The 21,848-nt window shown below is 39.3% G+C and overlaps 1 protein-coding gene across 1 annotated transcript in view; it reads right to left on the bottom strand.

Moving 5' to 3' along the window:
- Positions 1–17,654, bottom strand: part of TMEM163 (transmembrane protein 163) — a 74,262-nt gene extending 56,608 nt beyond the window's left edge. The window contains exons 1-2 of the mRNA XM_063118639.1: positions 17,492–17,654; positions 14,342–14,461 (exon numbers count right to left, since the gene is read on the bottom strand). Of these exons, the coding sequence (XP_062974709.1) occupies positions 14,342–14,461; positions 17,492–17,654 (283 nt within the window). The remainder of the gene's footprint in view (positions 1–14,341; positions 14,462–17,491) is intronic.
- Positions 17,655–21,848: the final 4,194 nt, after the last annotated feature.

Below are 21,848 nucleotides of genomic sequence, written 5' to 3'. Positions count from 1 at the left end.
AGACCCATTGAAGTGAATGAGCCTAGTCAGGGTAGGACTACCATTGGATAGTGCCCCTGTAGTCACAATTCAGCTTCTTCCACTCAAACACATTATGAAAGTACCAATAGGAGCTCTCCTCCAATTAGTAAGAAAGGAAACAAGCAAGATAAAACACTGTCTTATAAATTAAGATAAAAGTATAATATAGCATTGGTTTTTAAAAGGTGGTGGTTCAAGCATAACATATAGCTGTCATGGGCATGATCCTTCAGGCACATACACTGGCATTCCAACACAGGTCACCCCAAATGAGAGACTCTTTTATTGTAGCAAATCTCACAGAAAAAGCTTAATAGTTACATTCTTCAGAAATTATATAGCCGGTAATAATAAGTTATAGGCTCAGTAATGCCCAAAGCTAATAACTATAACTATGTAAGAGATCCAGACAACTTTATTTCCCTGCTTGTAATCTCTATGGATTACAAAACACAAGGGAAGGGGTTTGAATTACTCCTGGGATAAGCCTTTTCAGGCAATCCAAGACAAGGGTCCCTGAATGCAGGGCAAGGCATAATACATTTCAGGCTTCAATTTCAGTACTGAAATTGCCTGTTTACCGTTGCAGTTTGCTCTACTTTTCTAATATATGTTAGTGGTATTCTGAAAGTATGGAATAGCGCAGACTATAATTTTGAAAAAGTAATTGTGTGTGACAAGGTTATGGGGGGAGGAGAAGACATCAAGGGTTAATTTTTACAAAGCAGTGGTTGTGCTGTAGAGGGGGAGGGGGAATATCTACTTTAAACTGGAGTTGTCTCCCTGCCAGCAAGTACATTAGTGAAAAGAGGAAGGAAAGGCAAAGGATTTTTTATTTTCCTACCTACACAGCTATGTCCTGTCCCACTGGTGTGGACAGATCATAGCAGATGTACATACAAAAAAAGGAATATATGGAAAGCCCACTGCAATTCTGATTGTAGCTCACATCAGAAATCAATGATTTTGCAGTGCTAGGAGCCTTTTGTCTGGAAGCAAGCATTGAGTAAGAATAAGATATTCAAAAAGTTTCAAAACGAAAGATAAGAGAAATTAGGTAATAATTAGAGAAGGAAGGGGGATCACGAAAGCATTGCCTCAGGAGAGGGGGGAAGCAGTAGACTTTCTATAAAAAATGGAAACTTAAAATATGCAATTCTAAGAGGAAGAGGTTTCAATAAAAAGGATGGAAAAGGAACAACCATACTTTGTTATCCTTCCAATGCTTTGCTTGGAAGGATAAATAGACAGCAAGATCTTCAAGAGTCAGAAAATTAAACTAAGAAAAGGTTAAGAAAAAATGTCCAGTTGGCACTGCATGTCCCCTATACCCCGTGGTTTTGCTCCTGCGGGGTGGTGTCAGGTAATCCCCACACCTGATAGGGACTGCAGGGTTTCCAGTGGTCATCCAAGAACTGGAGCTGCCCCCCGCCATCTTCCTGGCTTCTGGCGACCAATCGCCAGATGTCATCCTTGCGGAACGTCCCCAGAATCAACCATGGAGCGAAGTCAGATGGCAGAAGAGCCAGGATGACCTCACTCCAACCGAAAAAGTTAGGTAAATCCCTAACTTTTATACCACACAGCTTTGTGGAAAAGCCCGTGAAACACTGCTTCACAGCCACTCTGGAGTTTTAAAGGATATTTCCTCCCCTGGAAAAGGAGGATGAGAAAGGCACAAACTGCAGAAAATTTATCAATGGAGACAAATGGATCAAGACGACAAGGATAAAGAGAATAACACCATGAGAAGGTGAGAAGAGGAACAGCACCAAAGAAAAGAAACATAGAAATAGGCATATTTGGTAAGGAAAAAAGTACAAGGGAATATAGGCAAATGAATCTAAAATGAGTAAGGTCATAAAAGTATGCAGTTCACACTGTGATAAAAGAGGATGCCTCCCAACCCCGAATTATGGGGTTGTACCCAATTGGTGTCCATCCACTGATGAAAGTTCTTTGATTCAGTAGAAACTTCTATCAGCAGAATGGGAAGGGATACAATTCTTCAGTAATTCATCTTCCTCCCCTGCAGCCACCCCCATACCTCCCACACTGTTTCAAAAGGGCAGTCAATCTCCAGAGCAGATTGGGAGGCATGGAGGCTGCAGGAGAATTGCCAAAAACTACCTCCCTCCCTGTTTCACTTACAGAAGCCTCCAATGGATCAAAGAGTATTCCAATTAGATATAACCTTCAATTGCGGGTGACTGTCACTCTGAGTAGGTTTGTGAGTGATTAGCGCTCCTAAACTAATCTTTTGTTAGAAAAATAACAAAAGCAGCTTTTGTGGGAAGCAAGTCAACTTCAGCCAAGAGACATATTCCTTGACTGATTTTCCAATTATCATGCGTATTTATACCAAATTAAATCTGACATTTCAAAGCGGCTGACTCCCAAGTGCATGCACAGAGTGGAAGCCTTCGCACACTCATATGGGGCTTAGTTGGTCTTACTTTGAATCATCCAGCATTAGCTTTGAAATGTAAATCTTGCCCATATAAGCCTTCCCAGGCACTAAGACTGGAGACTCTACTCTCTAGCATGCCTTTCCTGGAAGTTTGTTTGGTGGGTAAAAGGGGCCTTCTCAGTGGTGATATCTGCTAGTTAATGAAATCACTCAATGGGCAGAACCAACCTTCCAACTTTTAGATGGGCTTTGAAAATGTTTTTCCTCCAGTAAACATTCGATGTTTGATCTTTTTCTTCTGTTTTAAATAGTTTATTCCGATTGTAGCACTTCTATTTGTCTGCATTTTATTCTTCTTTTACTTTGCTGTTAAGTTCATTGTTTTCATAGTATACCTACTGTATTAATCCAAATTGGATAGAAATAAATAGAACAGTTCAAAAGTCATAGCAAAATCATAGTTTTGCTATTGAGACAATGCTCCAGGCCCACACAACACTTTCTATTATTTATTATTTATTTATTTATTACATTTATATACTGCCCCATAGCCGAAGCACTCTGGGCGGTTTACAAAAGTTTCTATCATACACTATGACCCACTTCCTGGTTTGTGATCATAGTTCTCTATCAAGATTGTCTGAACGTTGGTTACCAAAACAATCCATTGTTCATTTCCAAACCAGAATTGGAAAACATGGCTTATTTTATTTAATGATTTTTACATCTCTTATTAAAGTAAAGGTACATTACAGTAGCTGAAAACAACAAATTTAAGCAGCAGTCTTATAAATCAGTGATACAGAACCTGCAGACCATCTGGCACCCTAATCCAGTCCACAGGCCTTCCAGGGGTTCCTTCAGGAGGTGGAGCTTAGACTCAAAGTGCATCTGCCACTTTTATCTCCGATCTGACATGAGTGAGAAGCAGCTAATATGGGAATGCATACTGAGAAAACAGGCCTATTAAGTGCACAAATAATCTTGTCTCATATACTTATTAATTGCGGTTGAACTCAAGATTCCTAGTGGGACGTTTCTTTCTATTCAATCAGTATTTGGAATATGAAAGTGGCCCCTTTAACATTAAACATTTCCATCACTACTTAAAGCAGAACAATAACTATGCAAATCTTCATATGCCAAGCTTATTTGGATGATGGTTAGAATTTATGAAGGAGTGGCATTCAGGGTGGGTCCAGCCTACCTAGTTTTATTATCTTTGGGTCTCTTTCCTGAGAAAAATAATAATTTCAAATCCATACTTCTGTCAAATAGATGGAGCACACTTGGGGGGAAAAGTTTTTCATTTTTTTAAATATACTTGCTTCTAAAAGCTAGAAGGGGAATGTAATGGAACTGTGACACAGGGACTCCATTTCCCATCAATTTCTCCCTGTGGGATTTCTTCCCCTTTCCCTGCAGTCCTACCAGGAAAAGGGTTTGGAGAAACAAATATATTTATTTACTTTTCTATGCCACCCAATAGTCAAAGCTCTCTGAAATGGAAGTTCAAGGACCTGGATGGAAGAAGTTTTGGCTAAGGAAAACCTGTTAGTCATTTGGACTCTCCTGTTACAAATTTAAAAGTCTAGATTTAAAGAAGTTTAAAACTTTGATCCCTTTGGGGCTTGCTATTTTCTGTCAAGTCACTACGGATTGGACTAGAGGCCCAGTTTGGTGAAGGGAAATGCTGTTTTATTAAATTGACAATATATGGCAATACCGTGTTTGAGCAGAGGTTGTTGTAGACACTTTGTATGGGCTTCCTGCAAATGATTGGAACTACACAGTGGAAAGTGACACTTGATTTCGTTTCTTTCCTTTATTTATTACATTTTTATACCGCTCAATAGCCGAAGCTTTACTATTTGAAACCTGTAAAGTCAGTCCCAATAATAACAACAAAAACAGTCCTTGGCTCCAACCGGCTTTGAGCTCACAGGCCATTGAGTAAGACCTTGCGTCGAAACGTGTCTGGCCAATGGAAACAACTTCACTGAGCATTCTTTGTTGAATTCTTTGATGGATTGATTGCATTTTTGCACATGTGATAGAATGCTTTGTATATATTATTTTTAAACATTGTTATTCAATTTATAAAATCGTTATTTTAAATCTTCCTTAACTTCTTCGTTGTCTAAGGCAGGATCTACACTACTGCTTTATAACGGTTTATACTGGTTTTGATAACTGTTTGGGCCCAGGACACATTACATATACTGTTTCCAAAGTGTTATATCCTGCTTAGTGTAGATCTGGCCCTAGGTATCACATCAGACAGTTTTAAATAGCTTAGCTACAGTTATCCATGCTCTGATAACCTCTCGTTTGGATTACTGCAATGCGTTATACGTGGGGCTGCCTTTGAAAACGGTCCGGAAACTTCAACTGGTGCAAAACAGGGCAGCAAGGTTATTAACAGGGACTGGCCAGCGAGATCACATTACGTCAGTCCTTTTACAACTTCATTGGCTGCCAGTCCAGGTCCGGGCCCAATTCAAAGTGCTGGTATTAACATTTAAAGCCCTAAACGGTTTGGGGCCAGGTTATCTGAAGGAACGCCTCCTCCCATATGTACCTACCCGGACCTTAAGATCATCTACAGGGGCCCTTCTCCGTGAGCCCCTGCCAAAGGAAGTGAGGCAGGTGGCTACTAGGAGGAGGGCTTTCTCCGCTGTGGCACCCCGGTTGTGGAACAAGCTCCCCAGAGAGGTCCGCCTGGCGCCTACACTGTACTGCTTTCGTCGCCAGCTGAAGTCCTTTTTATTCACTCAGTATTTCAACACTTAATTTTAACTTAAATTTAAATTTTACTGTTTTAACTCTGTATTTTAATCTTATATCAACTTTGCTGTGTGGTTTTATCCTGGTTGCGCTTTTTATACTGTATTTCGTAATTGTGTTTTAACCTGTTGGGTGTTTTACTGTGGTTTTAATTTTTGTGAACCGCCCAGAAAGCTTCGGCTATTGGGCGGTATAAAAATGTAATAAATAAATAAATAAATAAAAATAAATAAATACATTGGTTCACTTTTCTTGACTGTTCTGCTTTATATACATCTGATTTAACTTTGTTCACAGGAAATGTGCCCAGAATCAGACTACAGATGAATTGACATGGTTACATTCAAGTCATATTTTATTTTTTCATCTACTGTACTTTTAACCCAAGCTCTCTGGGTGGTTTAAAAATAATTAAATACAGTAAATATAAACAATAAATGAAAACACCACATGATAAAAACCAATTAAAGCCAGCAGCAAAAAGTAAAAATATTACAGCAATTAAAACCAAGGTAAAACAAGTAGCAAAATAAATGTGCAATGACCTAAAAGCACTAAAACCAGTTCTTCAGATTCCTGGGGGAATAAAAAGGACATCATATGGCACTAAAAAAAACCATAACGTAGGTGCCAAGGGAGCCTCTCTGGGGCAAGCACTCCACAAACTGGGTATTTTAAAAAGGAGGAAAATCTATAAAGTAGCCAGGATTTTATTATTTTCATCACTGTGTCTGAAAATTCTTCACTTTTATTCACACTACAACAGGGCTTAGCCTGCAATTCTATTCACCTTTACCTTGGAAAAGATCCAATTAAATTCAATACAACTTACTCCTGAGTAGACATGCATAGCAGTGTCTTGGGATAATATAAAGCTTTGCCATGAGTGTTCGATTTTAATTAATTTTATTCATTGCACCAAGCCAGATGCTCCAGGGTCTCCTGGTGAGATATCATGTAGCTTAAAATTTCTCTTACTCCAATGGGGAAAAAGTGATGATTTTTTTTTTAAAAAAAATTGCATGTTTTGTTATATCAGCAAAAGTTCCTTCCACTTTGTAAATATATGATAAATATATGAAGAATGTGTGAAAGCATCTACAAGAAACTAATAATTAGGATCTCCTTCTTCCAGTAACTCTAGATGAGTCACAAATTTGCATTTCACTTCTGTTCATTCTGATGCATATGGCAAACTACCCATCTTCATCCTCTGCCAAGGAAATATTCCACCACTCTATTCGATGTTAATGCTTATTGGAACATTTCAAGAGACCAGATAACACATGGCCCTCTCTCATCATGGAATGACTGTAGTCACTTTGCCCCTGTTCTTGCAAACTTGGAAGGGGTTAAGGTCTACAAAATGTCCTGGCTTTTTTTCCAGTATGGAAAAAAAATCTTGAAACCAACATGTACCATAGTATGTAAAATTCGTACTATATACAAATATCCTTAAAGCCACAGATTATGTTGCATGGGTGTCATTATAGCACTTAGAGATTAGTTTGGGAACATTACTGTCATTTTTATAAGATTTTATTTATTATTTATTTATTTATTACAGGTCTTTCAGTTAAATACGGGAATTGCATGCAATAATATAAAACTTGTACTCTTCATACTCATATGGATACTTTACACTGATACCGAGAAACATGTAAATTACAGTGTAACTTACATTATCTGAATTTTATTTTATTGAAATTTTACACACACACACACAGCACTTTATAAGAATTGCCCACTGTAAAATGCATTCCAATTTATAAGAAAGCAAAATAAAAATCTTTTAAAACACAATCACTCAATATGTAAAAATACTGGAACAGAAAAGTATGGTTTATTTCTAACAGTAACTGGCATTGCATGGTTTGCCAACCAAGTTCACTTGAACAGGGGATGATAAAGGATATAAGGTTATTATCCAGGCAAATAGATATGGGTTTTGAACCTTTTGACTCTTGCATTTATACTAGAAGCCAAACTACATAATAGTGATAATATCCATGTGCTAATTTGAATATCACGGTGGCAGATCTAATTAGGAAGAGTATGATAATCATGAGAACAGAATCATAAGACTGGACCCAAAAATTCACAACCAAGAGAAACAGTCTTGCTTTTCTGATTTCAAGGCACTACTGTCAGAAAGTGAATGCTTGTTAGTAAAAGAATTTGTACCACTAGTAGCTTATTTTAGAAATTGTTTAAACTACAGTGTACTTACATAACTTATCATATACTTCGCACACTTAAGTATGCTGTAATAGCAACTAATGCAATCCTATTCATATAAATTTTATCCTTATTAAAAACAATAAGATATGAAGAGAATATTCTAAAATGTTCCAAAACGCTTCAAGTATTTTGTAGTTCATGCATTTATGTCCTTAAATTCCAAACTCACAGCAACTTAAATATTCAGATAATATAACTGCCAGGGATAACATATTCATAAACATAGTGGATTGGATCCAAACTCAGGAGGTAGTACTGGGGGACTCCAGTTCAACGCCATGGCTGTTGGTCTGTGGTGTCCTTCTTATCCCCCACGCTATTTAACATATACATGAAGGCACTGAAAGAGATTTTTTTTTTAAAGTTTTGGGGTTTGGTGCCACTAGTATCCTGGTGACACCCAACTCTTTCTCTTCTTTCCATTTAAATCCAAGGAAGCTGTTCTGGTTTGAAATCAGTGCCTAATGTCAGTAACAGACTGGGCAAACAACCTGAGGCTTAATCCAGTCAAGTCAGGTCTCCTGGTTAGTCATCAGGGAATGGGGATTCAGCCTGTGCTGGATGGGGCTGCACTCCCTCTGAAGACTAAGGCTTGCAGTTTGGATGTGCTTCTGGACTCTGCCTTGAACCTGGATGCCCAGGTTTCGGGGACAGCCAGGAGTGCATTTGTGCAGCTGAGGCTAGTGTGCCAACTGTGGCTAATCCTAGAGACATCTCATCTGGCCACGATCACACATGCCTTAGTTACATCCTTCTTGGACTATTGTAACATGCTCTATGTGAGGATGCCTTTGAAAACTGTTCAGAACTTCAGCTGATCCAGAATGCTGTGGCCATACTGTTGAGTGGGGATGGGTACAGGGATAACATCACTCCCTTGTTAAAGCTTCACTGGCTATAGGTCTGTTTCTGGGCAGAATTCAAAGTGCTGGTTATGACCTATGAAGACCTATACAGCTTGCAACCAGGCTACATGAAAAAAAATGCCTTTTCCCAGACAAGCCTGCCTGCATCCTAAGATTTTCGGAAGAGACTCTTCTTTCAAGACTAGAACCTTCAGAGGTACATTTGGTGGCCTTCTCTTCAGCTATTGAACTCCCTGCCAAGGGGAGTCTAGGCTTCCTCCCCCTCTGTTGTCTTTCCACTGGCAAGCAAAGACCTTTTCATTCAAGCAGGCTTTTGGTGCCTATGAAGCTTTTTGGGGTTGGAGGTTGATTTCACTCTGTTATTGTTGTGTTCTTAGTTGTGTTTTAAAGTTTTTGTTTTATTATTGTTTTTATTAAGTTTTATTTGTGATTATATGCCACCTTGAGTGCCATTTTTCTTGGTAGAAAGGCAGGATACAAAATAAATAAATAAATAAATAATGGTCAATGTCTTTAAAACAAGAATTGGTGGGGAGCAAGTGCACTGCCTCCTGCCCACTCTCCACTTCCACATTCAGTTAACAACCCAGGAACAGGACAATCCTGGGCTGTTTCCTGATGTGTGAAACTACATTCTTCAGGGGTTAAACAACTCATAGTTAAACCATGGGTTAACTTTGGGTTGCTTAACCCCTAAACAACCCAGAGTTTCCAGGTCTCCACATAATGAAACAACTGGGATCAGGTCTTGCCTGGGTTGTTAACGGAAAAAGCAGAAGCAGGAAGAAACTAGCAGGCTCGCTCACTCAGGCACACTCAGAAACAACCCATGACTAACAAATCATGGGGTGTTTGATCATGCAAACTGTGTCAGAGAAGCCAAACATTAGCTTTTCTGGGATGTATCTTTTCAGAATAAACATGTATTGTATATGTAAACTTCTAGTCCTTAAGGACTGGATTAATTAAACTCCTAATGCCTCAGAAGCAAGTTCAGCCCACTAGAAATTTAAGAATACTGTGTCCTGGAAGTCCCTATTAAATTGCCTGAACATAAAAAAACACATGAAACGTTCCTTTCAGGATAGCGAAATATCCCAAATAAGCAACACCTGTTCCAAAGAGAATACACATAAAATATACACACTGTACACCCCAATTTTTATACTCCATTGTAAATATGACTGGTTGGTACCCAGTTTATGCATACCATCACCATAATCAACTGCCATAACAATGTTGTTTTCCTTTTCATAGGCAGCAATGGGGGGAACCTAGTCACCTCGGCTATCCACCACATCCAGGGCAAATATATCTATGCATCATTGAACGTCGTGTACTTTATCTCCTGCGTCAAGAGCCCCAAAGTGACTTACATTGGCCAAACAGGACTATCTTTAAGACTAAGATTAAATGGCACAAATCAGGCATCAATCTTATGGACATCAATAAGGTTGTTGTGAACTCATTAACCTCCCTAGGCATACCATCAAGGACCTCATCAGGCAGTTCTAAAGACATTAAAATCAAGGGTTTGCTTGGAACATGAGATTGCAGAAGAAGAGATGATAAAGAAAGTTGATTGTGTTAACCAGGGATTCAATAGGGACTATGGTTTCTATGCACATTACAAAACCTCTTAGTGCACCTTGCGATGTACAACTGTTGCTTTGACGGAATGGAATGTTTGCGGCAGATCTACCTGTTTAAGTGTCTTTTCAGACTCAAAGCCTCCAGTTCTGCTTACAGCATATTTATTTATTTATTTATTAAACTTATATATTGCTCCCATAGCCAGGGCTCTCTGGGTGGTTTACAGCATCTGATGAAGTCGGCTGCAACCCATGAAAGCTCACGCTAATTTATTAAAATAACTGAACAACTAAAACAAGTAGTATATATGTATGTTACATTTAACCCTTGCATTATAACATTCATCTGGGAGCCATTTTGGCAGCTGAAAAGAGCTTGCAGACAAGCTGAGATTTTGCCTTCCTACCAAAAAATAATTATCCAGAACTGGTTCTTGGTTTTTGCACTGAATTGATGTTACTGTCAGCAAACACCCTCTCCCTCCATAGACCCCTGTTAACAAGAACACACCTTTTTCATTAGCTGAACTAAAATGTAGCAGGTTTAGTTTGGCTCCAACCATTCCCTATTATCCTTGCTTTGTCTTTATGTGATGAAATCCTTAGGTTTTTATGACTGCAACCTGACAGGTCTAAGAAGGGGTGGGGAAACCACAGTTCTATCAAAAGATTGAAGTATATAGTACAATACCTCTAAGATTGGCGAGCAAAAGTGGGGAAATGCAAGCAGCATTTTAGCCATAAAATAAGGGAAATGTTCTTTCCTGTAACTACTATTGTTTTTATATAAACAAAGCTACTTATTTATATACCTGAAACTCAGATACACCCATACTGCTGCATTAATGCAATTTTTTTTAATGTTTGCTTAAGAGTAGAAGGGGAAATTATAGACCGAACAGAGGCATATAAAATAAGCTGAGGTCTCTTTAACACTCAAGATATATCTGAAAAGGATGAAAGTATAAGCAACAGAAAGAGAGCAGGCTATTTAACCTGACAGCTGCCCAAACATGTTGGATAGCTGGTCTATATTCTCAGGGGAGGAGGTAGAAATCACTGGGCCCTGGGTCTTCAGTTCTAACACTTTGCTATTGTGAACAGTCAGAATGGGAAGAAGCTAGAAAACAGTGCCATAAATAGCAGGTGTTTGCAAATGGTTCTCAGAGTCAATTGAGCTATCCCAAATTTGACAAGTAAAAGCCAATCATATCACACAGGAAGCAATCACCAAACTGTCTGGCAAGCACCTCAGCTTGAAAGATTGACTAAACAGGGAAACACATGACAAATGAAGGGAAATACAAAAGATGAGGATTCACACAGCATTACATAGTAAGGAACAATTTCGTAAAATATGGGGAAACATGGAAGGAACCATCAAATAACTTAACAAATAAAGAAAATTACAATACTACAACACTATCCAAACTATATTTGATGTATCAAATTGCACCATAACTGATTTTATAGTAGTTCATTTCACATCAGCCGAGTACTATGTATGCATTGTTTACCATTGAGATATGTCCATTTATCCATTTTGGACCCTCTAAATTGATAGCTGCATTTATATATATATATATATATATATATATATATATATATATATATAAAAACTTGGTACCAATTAATATTCTTAGCCAAAAAGGTGTTATCAAAAAGACATATAGCCATTTGAACATTCTGTGAATTTGAAGGTAAATTCTGCTCATTTCATACATCTGTATAATGCCCTGGTGCAATCCAATATAAGTATGCAACATGGACAATATTCATTTGTAGCCCAAACAAGATGAGACAGAGATCTATGACTGAAACTCCTGTTTGGATTCCCCCCCCTCCCATTTCTTTTCAGAGCACCCATGGGAGAAAGGTATTGTTTGATTAGGACTGTAGCACTGAGGAAGGGCAATTAAACCCCTTTTCCCAACCTAAATCATCCACCTTGCTAAACTGTATTTGCCCCAGGGGGTAAACACATGTAGGTGCCTATATGTTCTGCCTAATAGGGGAAATAGCAGCTTTGGAGAGGATTTAGACCGGGAAAATACTGCTGCAGGGGCAGTGGGAAAGGGTGTTAACACCCTAGTCCTCCAATGTCATGCCCTGACAAAATTTGGAGGCCCCTGTGGTTGTTCTTAAAAGGAACTCCTGCCTGCTTTAATTGCCGACACAGATCTCTAACACCTGAGAATGATATACACCTTTTAAATAGAATCTTTCTTGTTTCTGTAGTGCTGAAACAGAGAAGGTTCTGGGGAGATTTCCAGATTTAGATTAAATTGCCCTGGCATTGGGATAGGCTTCCTTGCTCCTGCTTTCTTTGCTTGTAACTAATGGCCAGATTTTGGGGCCCTCGATATAACTTAAGAAAATAGGCACTAAAGTTGTGTAACTATTCATGCATGAGTCCTTTCTCTTTTATCATCCTTGAACAAGGTCTGTTTTTCAGCCAAATTTTGAAATGCCTTCTTTTCTTACAGCATTAATATCAAGCACTTCTGGTTCCCTAATAAACTTTTTTTCTTGTTTACTATATTAAATTACCTGGAAATTTAAAATCTCTATGCTTACCCTCATTCAGGCAACCCTGTACACACATAAATGAGACTAAATTCCACTGAACTCAATAGGGCTTACTTCTGAGTAGATATTAATAGGATTGCACTGCCAGATTCTTTGTTGTGTTTATGCCTCTGGCAAACAGGTACATATACTTTTGATTCCAATAAAGAAATTGAGATGTTTTGAGATGCTTAATTTCCCCAGTTTCCACATCTGGCATTTTAGTGGCTGACACAATGTGGCCCTCCATCTTTAACGTAGGTTCCAAAATACTAGCACATTTTAATATAGTGATGAGAAAGTAATATTTAGAAATAGTTTTAGGCAGAATAACTATGCAACCTAGCACGTTTGCCCTGAATTAAGCTCCACCGATTTGAAATACTTCAAAGCAAATTGTTCAAACAACATATTCTTTTAACAAACTACAATATTAAATACATTTTGCCAATTTAAGGAAAGGAGTGAAAAAATTCATTAAAAATTCCAACGTGTGTCCTCCTTTTCAAGCTCATAAAAATCTCTGAGAAGCTATAACCATTTTCTCCACCTAAATACTTCCTTTTACCTAAAAAAAAATATGTCTAGGTATCACAGTCAGAACTCTCATTTGAGAATGATATAATGATTGTAGCTGTTCTGATTTCAAGGTAGCAAATTATACTAATGAAACAGAACAAGATTTTCTTATAAAAGCTTGTTTTGTTATGTGAGAGAAAACCCTGCATTTGTATTTTCTTTCCTTCTTTCTCTGTAAAGATCAACGCATGGTGTGTGTGTTTTCCATACAAATTACTCCCAAGTAATATATGCTGAGTTTTGCAGAGCCCATTTGGCCGGATTCTAATAACACCCCTTGGGAGCTGACACCAACTTTCAGCAGCAGCCCATCGCTGCAGATTAGCACTAGAACATATGCTGCAGCGGCATCCAGTTTGCCATTCTCACACCAAGAGATGATATTTTGAGCATCTCCCACAAGTCTTGTGTCTCTGAAAACAGGAGTTCTATTTTTTATAATAAACAATAAATATTCTGGGATCTCAAAGCAAATAAAGCCAACTTCTTTTTTTAGCAACAAAATCCTGCACTTTACCACACAAGCGCTCTCTCGCTCTCTCTCCAGTTAAAGAACACTTTGCATTATTCATAGCTTAGCTACCTGCTAGCAAGCATGTAACACTTTAAGATTGTGCTGAGCTAGCGTCCTTCCATTTAAATGAAACAAGGAGCCTCTACTTTGTTTGATTTTTAAAGTAATATTTACTTTAGATGTCTGCATTGACCACTTTAAAGAAAATTATACCCTCTAGAATATTAACTCCAATAGCCTAAAGCAGAAAAGCCATATCCACATGGGCATCATTAAATCTGCCCCAAGGAAGATATAATCTTATCAGAATGGAAGAGATTGCACTTCAAACATTAGCTTGATGTTAGGTTACTAGCCCTGTAAAATAAATATTACATCTTTTTGTGTGCATCATTATTCTGTCTTTGTTATATATTTCAAATGAAGATATACAAAAAAAGATGCAGCCTTGTTTAACCTCTTCAACTAAACTTCAATCCATTTTATATTACTCAGAAAAATGAACACATTTCCATATCCACATTCCATTTCCATAACCAAGGATCTGCTATTTCATCTGACCTTCAATAATAATGTCCTCCTCAGGGGAAGAACATACACACAGCTGTTTTATTAATTTATAAGCACCTGGCAAGCCTTTTCTAAATCACTTCAGGAGTGGCAGAGCTATATAAAAGCATAGAACAGCAGCATGTATGGTGCTTTTAAGCATTCAGGTATAGAAAAAAAGAGACTAAAGATTTGAAACAGATCCAATACTCACTGAAGGCAGCAACTGCCAGAGCCAGTGTGACAACAATGGACGCCCATGAAACCCACAGTGCCTTCTTTCTGTAGCTTTGAGCTTCATGAGGCTTTAATCTTGTACTGCTTTCTAGTAAACCTGATGAGAAATTTAAAAAAGAAATAGAAGTGTTTTACTACATTAAACAAAATGCAACTGGGTCTGGTCAGAACCAACCAGCCGTTCCCCATGTTGGTTCTGTTTGCCACAGTTTAGGCCAAATCCTGTTCACCTTATTCAGACAATAAATAAAGCAAATACAGTTGCATGAGGTAATTTCAGCTCCAGCTCTGTGTTTGCATTTCACCATGAGGTAAAAATGTACTAATTGATGCCTGGAGCACACTGCAATCATAAAAGAACTATGCATGAAGGTTTCACAGCTCTACTGCTGCATGTTGCATCCATTATCTCCTTCTTGATCAAATGTATCAAGAGAACAAGGGGAAAGAAAGTTAACTTGATGCACAAACCAGTGTGATATCTTGATTATAGAGTAATATAGAATGCCTGATATGATGCATATCTGAAAACTAGAACATGCATAATAGAGGTGGTAAATAGAATTCATTGTTATACAGCCACCTCTGCTTGATTCTTTTGTTACTTCACTTCTAAGGGCCTTACTGTATTAGCAAAATTTAGGCACGATTTTTTAAGAATGACAATATATTTCTTAATTTAAGCTCCCCTGTCTTTTTATCTTGTACACTCTTATTTAATAGCACATTCTTACTTTGCTACTGGGTATATTTTTGTAATTGCTGGTAACCGCAGAGAAACACAAATAAAGATTTAACAAATCAGGCCTAACTATCAAAATATTGAACTAGACAAAGCACCATTGAATTTGTGGATTAAATGCCAAAAGAGCAATATGATAATCTGTGTCTGAGATACAGAACAAAGATGACAATAAAATAAAAGGAAAGGGGCTTCTATATTCAGCAGTTGGTTGTTATTAAATGCTAGAAGGTGCACTATGTACTTCAGTTATTTTAATCTTCTAATACTGCTATTGCATTAAAATCTAATTTAAAATATTCAAATCTTGCAAACTATTAGAATCTGTCGAATTTAATATTATTTGTTTTAGGTTGTTTAAATCAACCTACAATGATTTACCAGCTTACTATTTAGTTACAATTGTTCCTACAAAGAAGCACTCTCTTATAAGCACGAGAAAGTCCTTGAGGATTGCATGCAAACATCCATAAAATAAAAATAGTTTCATAGGCAGCAACAGACCTACAGAGCTTATATCAGCTGTGAAAATTCCACCTAGAATGAGCCATCAAATATTTAGTTAGCGCATTACTAGGTTAAATTATAAAATAATAGAAATTGACAAGCTACAAGTAAAGCCTACATTGTACTTGAAGACACATTTGTATACATTCTCAGATTCTTAACAAAACAGAGGAGGGAGGGGCAATACCTCAAAACTTATTTTTTTAAAAATAACAAAAAAATAATTGGACAAGTCAAGCTTCCAGAATGACTAATCCTGAAACCTTCATATTTTGTCTATTCCCCACACAAAAGGACCTTAATAATCTGAACTACAGACAATGAAATAAATTGATTAAAGAAAGAAAAAATGAACAATAAATCTATTTCTAACATTTCCTAGGGAAATAAGATTATGGGGTTCTTTGTATTGTTTTCTACATCCACTCACTATTTTTCCCCATTGTACTAAGGCCTTCATTTCTTCTCATCCTCACACATATAGAACAACAATTTCAGCCCAAGTATGTAAAAGATACATAATGGGAGAAGCATTTCTATTTAAATCAAGATGTTTTGATTCCTAGCTACCCAACTCTTGAATCTGAACCTCAGACAAAATTGACAGATATTCCCCATTACTTCTAGAATGAACAAAATGCCTTCAATCTCACTTATTTTAGAAAAACGGTTCCTGATAAAAACACACACACACAAGTTGCATTGTATCTAATAGGATTGTAGCCAGAATATCGCCTGAGAAGCGATATTTATTTAACGAATAGAACTGTGCACAATAGTTGAGAAGGAAGAGTGAAAAGCAGATTCAAGGGAACTGGAGGAAGCTGTTTGAATTCAGAGGAAGCTAATATGCCATTGTTGGAGAGGGGTGTTTCAGAGAAGGAAAAATATATACAAAGCTATTGAACAGGCACGTGCAGGGCAGGTGCCTGTGCGGGGAGACAATGGATTGAATGTCCCTTCCTTTTGAGAAGGGGCGGATAAACAGCATCCTTTCTTTGCTGTGAATGGGGACGCCTGCCTGCATGTTAGTGAATGCATTTTAAATTGCATTCGAATACCGGTGGTTCAGCACTCAGAAAGCCAGCGTTATGGGTTTGTTTCTATATTAAGGCAGTCGAGGTTCTTTTTCTTTTAAATTAAGAACAAGAAGCTCAACAATCTTGTTTGACTGATTAGCTAGGGAAAAGATTTTTGTTTTTTGTTTTTAAAAAAGTAAAAAGATCATAGCAACTATAGGAATGGCAAAGGAGAGGTGGCAAGAGAAAGCGGACGTTTAGACGGTGATGAGACAATGGGCGACTGATAGTGGAGAAAGAGGCAGCAAGGTGTAGAGGAGGTACAGACGGCGGTTGAGGGAAGTCGTCGGAAGAAGAGGATGAAGGAAGATGTAGTAGCAGGATTTGGATGCATTCATGATAGGGCGATGCAGGTCTGAACGAGTTATAGCAACTATGGGAGTTAATGGGCGATAAAGATAGGTGATTCTTAAGAGGTGAGATTCGTGGGGTGTAGATCCAGCTGGCTATAGGAGTGAGATGGCAGGATTTAGTGACGGAAAAGTAGGCGGTGAAATGGCGGGTGCTGGGACACCTGTGAAGTGATAGTCGAGGCAGCTCTGAGGAGAGATTGGGGCGGGGGTACGTGAAGGGTGTAAAGGCGAAACGGCTGGCGGTGGGCTCCCGAGAGAGCCGTCGGGGAAGGTGGAAGTTCCGTGGGTCGGTCAGGTCGAAGAAGAAATAACTTCGACTTCATGGAGAAGGGGTGGGTGGGGGTGGGAGCCAGAGAGAGAGAGAGAGAGAGAGAAATGGGCGCCGCGTGACGGGAGCCCGGCTACCTGCAGAGTGACGGGAGGCGTCACTGGACCGAGAGGCTCACCTCTGTCTTCCAGCTCCTCGCTGAACTGCACGTCTTCTCCGATGCGCAGCTGCTCCCCTTGCTGCGGCTCCCGGGCAGGGTAGGCTGGCGGGGCAGTGGTCCCGGGAGGCTGCACGATGGTGGGTTCTGGGGTGCTGCCCAGCTCGTCCCCGGCTGCCTCCATGGCTGGCAAGAAAGCGGAGCAGAGGAAGAAGAGGACGACGCGGCAGGAGGAGAACGCGCCAGGGGCGGTGCGGGTTCGACAGGGCTCCTGCTGAGGAGCGGCGCGCCGGCAGACGGGCAACGCGCAAAACTGGTCCTTGCCTCGCTTTGCCCTGGCCGCTCCTCCTCGAATTCACATTAACTGCAGGTGGGAGCTACCGGCGGCCTCCCCGGGCGCTCGGCTCCTCCCACCGCACACAAGGCGGCGGAGAGCGCGCACGAACGGGCCTCTTTGGGCTTGGATTCCAATCCTTTCCTCAGAGCCCCGTTCTCTGTCGACTGCGAAGAGCAGCCTTAAACCTCTGGCGACGAGGCGGTTCCCAGTCAGCTCCTTCGCTCATGCCTGCACCACGCGAAGTTATTTAATTCAGCGTGTGGGCCGCCCGTTCCTCGGGACTGGTCACGTTGAAATGTTTTGTTTTTTTTTAAAGAAGGTTTTAGCGGGGTTTTGTGTTTCGTTTAACTACGAAGAGGTGGGTGGGCAGAGCTTGGCCGTGTAGAGATTGGATTTCATGCGCCGCTCTAGTCGCAGGCGGCCTTTGCGCGTTTAAAGATGTGCAGCGCAACCTAAAATAAGTTTCCTCAAAAGGAAATTCCCTGGAGCTCAGTGGCGCTTCCTACGTAGCAGTAAGTGGGCTCAGGGTTGCAGCCTAACCAAGGAGGAGGTCCCATGGGAAGTAAACTGCATAGGATTGCACTGAAAATCGGGAATGAGCTTTCAGGTCAGAGGGGAAATCGTTAGGCCTCAACCTACTGAATAAAGGAATTGCCACTCGTTGTCCTCTCTAGTAATGCTGGTGTATACCCGGAGCCTATATTAGGCCCGCAGCTAGGTCTCGGTAGGGCAAACGCATCTGATGTTCGAAAGAAGGAAATGTCTGCTTGCAGGTAGGCTTGAAGCCACGTTACGGTAGACAAATCTCATCCCTCGATCTCATCTTAGCACTGCTGTTAACCTGCACAAGATCAGGCGGCCTTTATGGAGACGACAGCCGTATGCAGGGGTTAACTATACACAAGGAAGGAGGGGAGGGACCGTGATTGCGGCAGCGGGCTTTGTCGCCTGCACAGACCCAGCCTTCGCAGATTGGTCGGAATGATTGCAGTGGCTTTCGCACCGAATGAGCGAGGGGGTGGGAGAGCGAGACGCACACATGTAGCGTTTTATCAAATGATTGCCATCTAGATTTGCAAGACGCATTCGGACCAAACCATGGAAATTGGGCACATGGAAGGGTGGCACTACCAACACAGTCACAATTCATTGTGCTCCATTTCGTTAAAACAACAAAACCCTACCCAGAGTTATTGCGCTCTTTAATTAAGGAGATGTTCTCTGCCTTAGTTGGTTTGCAAACATACAGGAAATAGCAGCACATTCCATTTTTTTTAAGGGATTAAAAGGGGTCTATTTTGTGACGGAAAAAGGAACGGGAGGCATGTGGGAGGTAGACAACATTGTCTAAAGGACACATGAACATCCATAAATGGGCAGTAGCGAGTGTGCGATGATGCCACTGCTGCTACCTGCGGAGGAAAATGGGCAGAGCAAGGATTGATCTTGAGCTGTGGTAGGCCATGGTTCTCTCACACAATCAGGGCTAAATCATGTACTGAAGTACTATAATAGCTTCCATATGCCTTTAAAGGGCTAAAAGACTTTTCTGAGAGACTGAACTATAAATTGGGAAGTCTCCTGTTGGAACCTGGCCTTTGCCATGAACTCACTAGGTTGCTTTAGCCAAACTAATCTAATCTACAATATGGAGGGATACTAATACTGATTTTTCTTTGTATGATTGTTCTGAAGCAGTTTTCCCCAATACCATTATCTAGTATTTGACCTACAACTCCCATCATACCCAGCCAGCATGGTCATGCTGGATGGGGATGGTGAAAGCTGTAGTCACAAAATGGGAAATAAAAGTGTTCTCAGGTGCCTAGAATTGTAGTCCAACATGTCTGGAGGGCACCAGGTTACAGAATGCTATTGTGAGGATTATGTCTAAATGATGCATGTGAAATACTTCAGACAATTGAAAGAGCATTAGTATTATTATTATGACACAGGCTAAGTCCTCCTTACATTTAAACATTTAACACACTACTGTAGCCTGATTAAGAACTATAACTACTGCAGCACTAAGGACACAGCTCTCTATCACTCTAATAGAAATATACCCTTCACATCTAATAATTGCTAACAATCACTGTAACAAGAAAGTTCACAAGATTTCAATTGTCTAACTCCATGTAGCTATAAATGGTAAAATGAAGGTTATGGTCTTTTACTCACTTACCTGGGAGTAAACCCCAATGAGACTTGTAAATATGTAAAGCATTGCTGTGGTAGTTTCTCTGAGTTATGATGATGGAGAAAACTGGCCATAATAATCTTCCTGTTTGTTGCATACCTGTGATAATCTAAACACTGTTTTTTTGTTTTCTTTTTTCCTTTTTGAATGTTTTTATTTTTATAGTTCTGGTTACATAGGTCAAGTAACACAACATATATATATATATATATATATATATATATATATACATACATTCAGAGCCCATAAAAATATAAATACATGTTCTCGCCTGGGTTTGAGGTTGTTTCATATTAATTTAATTTAATTTAGGGCTCCCTGGAAATTAGTCTCTTTACCCATCCACCTATACGTTCCCCAGCTCTGTATATGCCAATAGAGGTGTTGTCCCTTCTTCTTCTTTGTTCACATAATAAATTTCCTCCGTATCCCTCAAAGTTATCTTCACTTAGTTGTCCTCGTGCTTTTCTCAGTTTTTGTGTCAACTTTTCTAAGAGGGCAAATCTGCCACACCCTTTGGTACCAATTATCAATGTGGAGCCCTTTTCCATCTTTCCAATGTTTAGCTATCAACCACCAAGCCACCAATAATAGATGGCTTATTAATTCCTTATTTAAGAGCTTGGTATCTAGTGAATATAAATTTTTGTGAACATAAGTTTCACAAAGCTAAGTGAGAAGATGGGTGAACCCATTGTCTGGTTATCAAACTGATTTCCTGGAACACTTTTTTCCAGTATATGCTCGCCTTCGGGCATGTCCACCGCATCCAATCTAAACATTGTTATATCATTTTGATGTCAAGTACTGGGACTGGGAGATGGAATAGTCTAAATGAAAATGCAATAAATTTGGACTCGCATGGACTAAAGAGAGATGAGTTAAAAATAAACTATTTGAAATCTATTTCTCGTTGAACTGATGGAATGTAGATGTATGTTTGCTGAAGTCAGCATTTACATTAATGGCAAAATGATGCTTTTATAGTAGCCATTTGGGACTGTTTGCTTAGTGAGACCTGAATATAACAGCAGTTTTACACACTAAATACTAATCATCAAGATACATTCAGATGAGCTTTCAAATATAAATTTATTTAATAGGGAAATGGAATTAGAACAACATTAAGGTTGAACTAAAAGGTGATTTATTTTAAATGTTCAGAGTCATATATGAAATCTTTGTTTGGTATAAGAGAGGGATTAACCAGTGGAACACCATATATTCCTTGTAACAGTCTATAGAGGTAAATGTATGATGATTATGTTGATAGGCCAATACAAAAGAGGACAGGACACCAGCATCATTTAAAGTTGGGGTGAAGAGGGAATTTCAGCATGTGTCGCTTGTTCTACAAATGACACCTGCTGAAATCCTATTTTCTTCTTTTGCATCTGGCCACCATAGGACTGTGTACTTTAATTTAATACATGTTCTATTGCTGTTAGTGCTGCAGAAGGAGGAAACACTTGAAAAAGGCTGTCTGCACTGGGACTGTGTTTCATCGGCTAGCTCAGTTGTAAAACTGTTTTTATTTGAGCAAATAGTAATGGAATTAATTACATTTTGTTATTTAAGCTGCAATCCTACATGCACTTACTCCACAACCTGTCACTGGAACAACTAGCCATCAGGATAGGGATCAGTATGGTCCCCCTCATGTGGGCAATACCTCATGCTGACCAAATCATTGTGATTCACTAGGTATGTTTATTGACTGCAGAATTAAAATGAATGTTTAATCAGAAACTTCCACCTGTAAGAGGATTTCAGATATTATTGTAAACAAACTATGCAAGTTCCTTGAATCCAGCTATATATAATCATTTCACAAAAAGATT

This window comes from Elgaria multicarinata, chromosome 2 (assembly GCF_023053635.1).
Source record: "Elgaria multicarinata webbii isolate HBS135686 ecotype San Diego chromosome 2, rElgMul1.1.pri, whole genome shotgun sequence".
NCBI classification, from domain to species: Eukaryota; Metazoa; Chordata; class Lepidosauria; order Squamata; family Anguidae; genus Elgaria; species Elgaria multicarinata.
The sequence above is the reverse complement of the archived record's forward strand: the minus strand, read 5'-3'. Positions and strand labels throughout refer to the sequence as shown.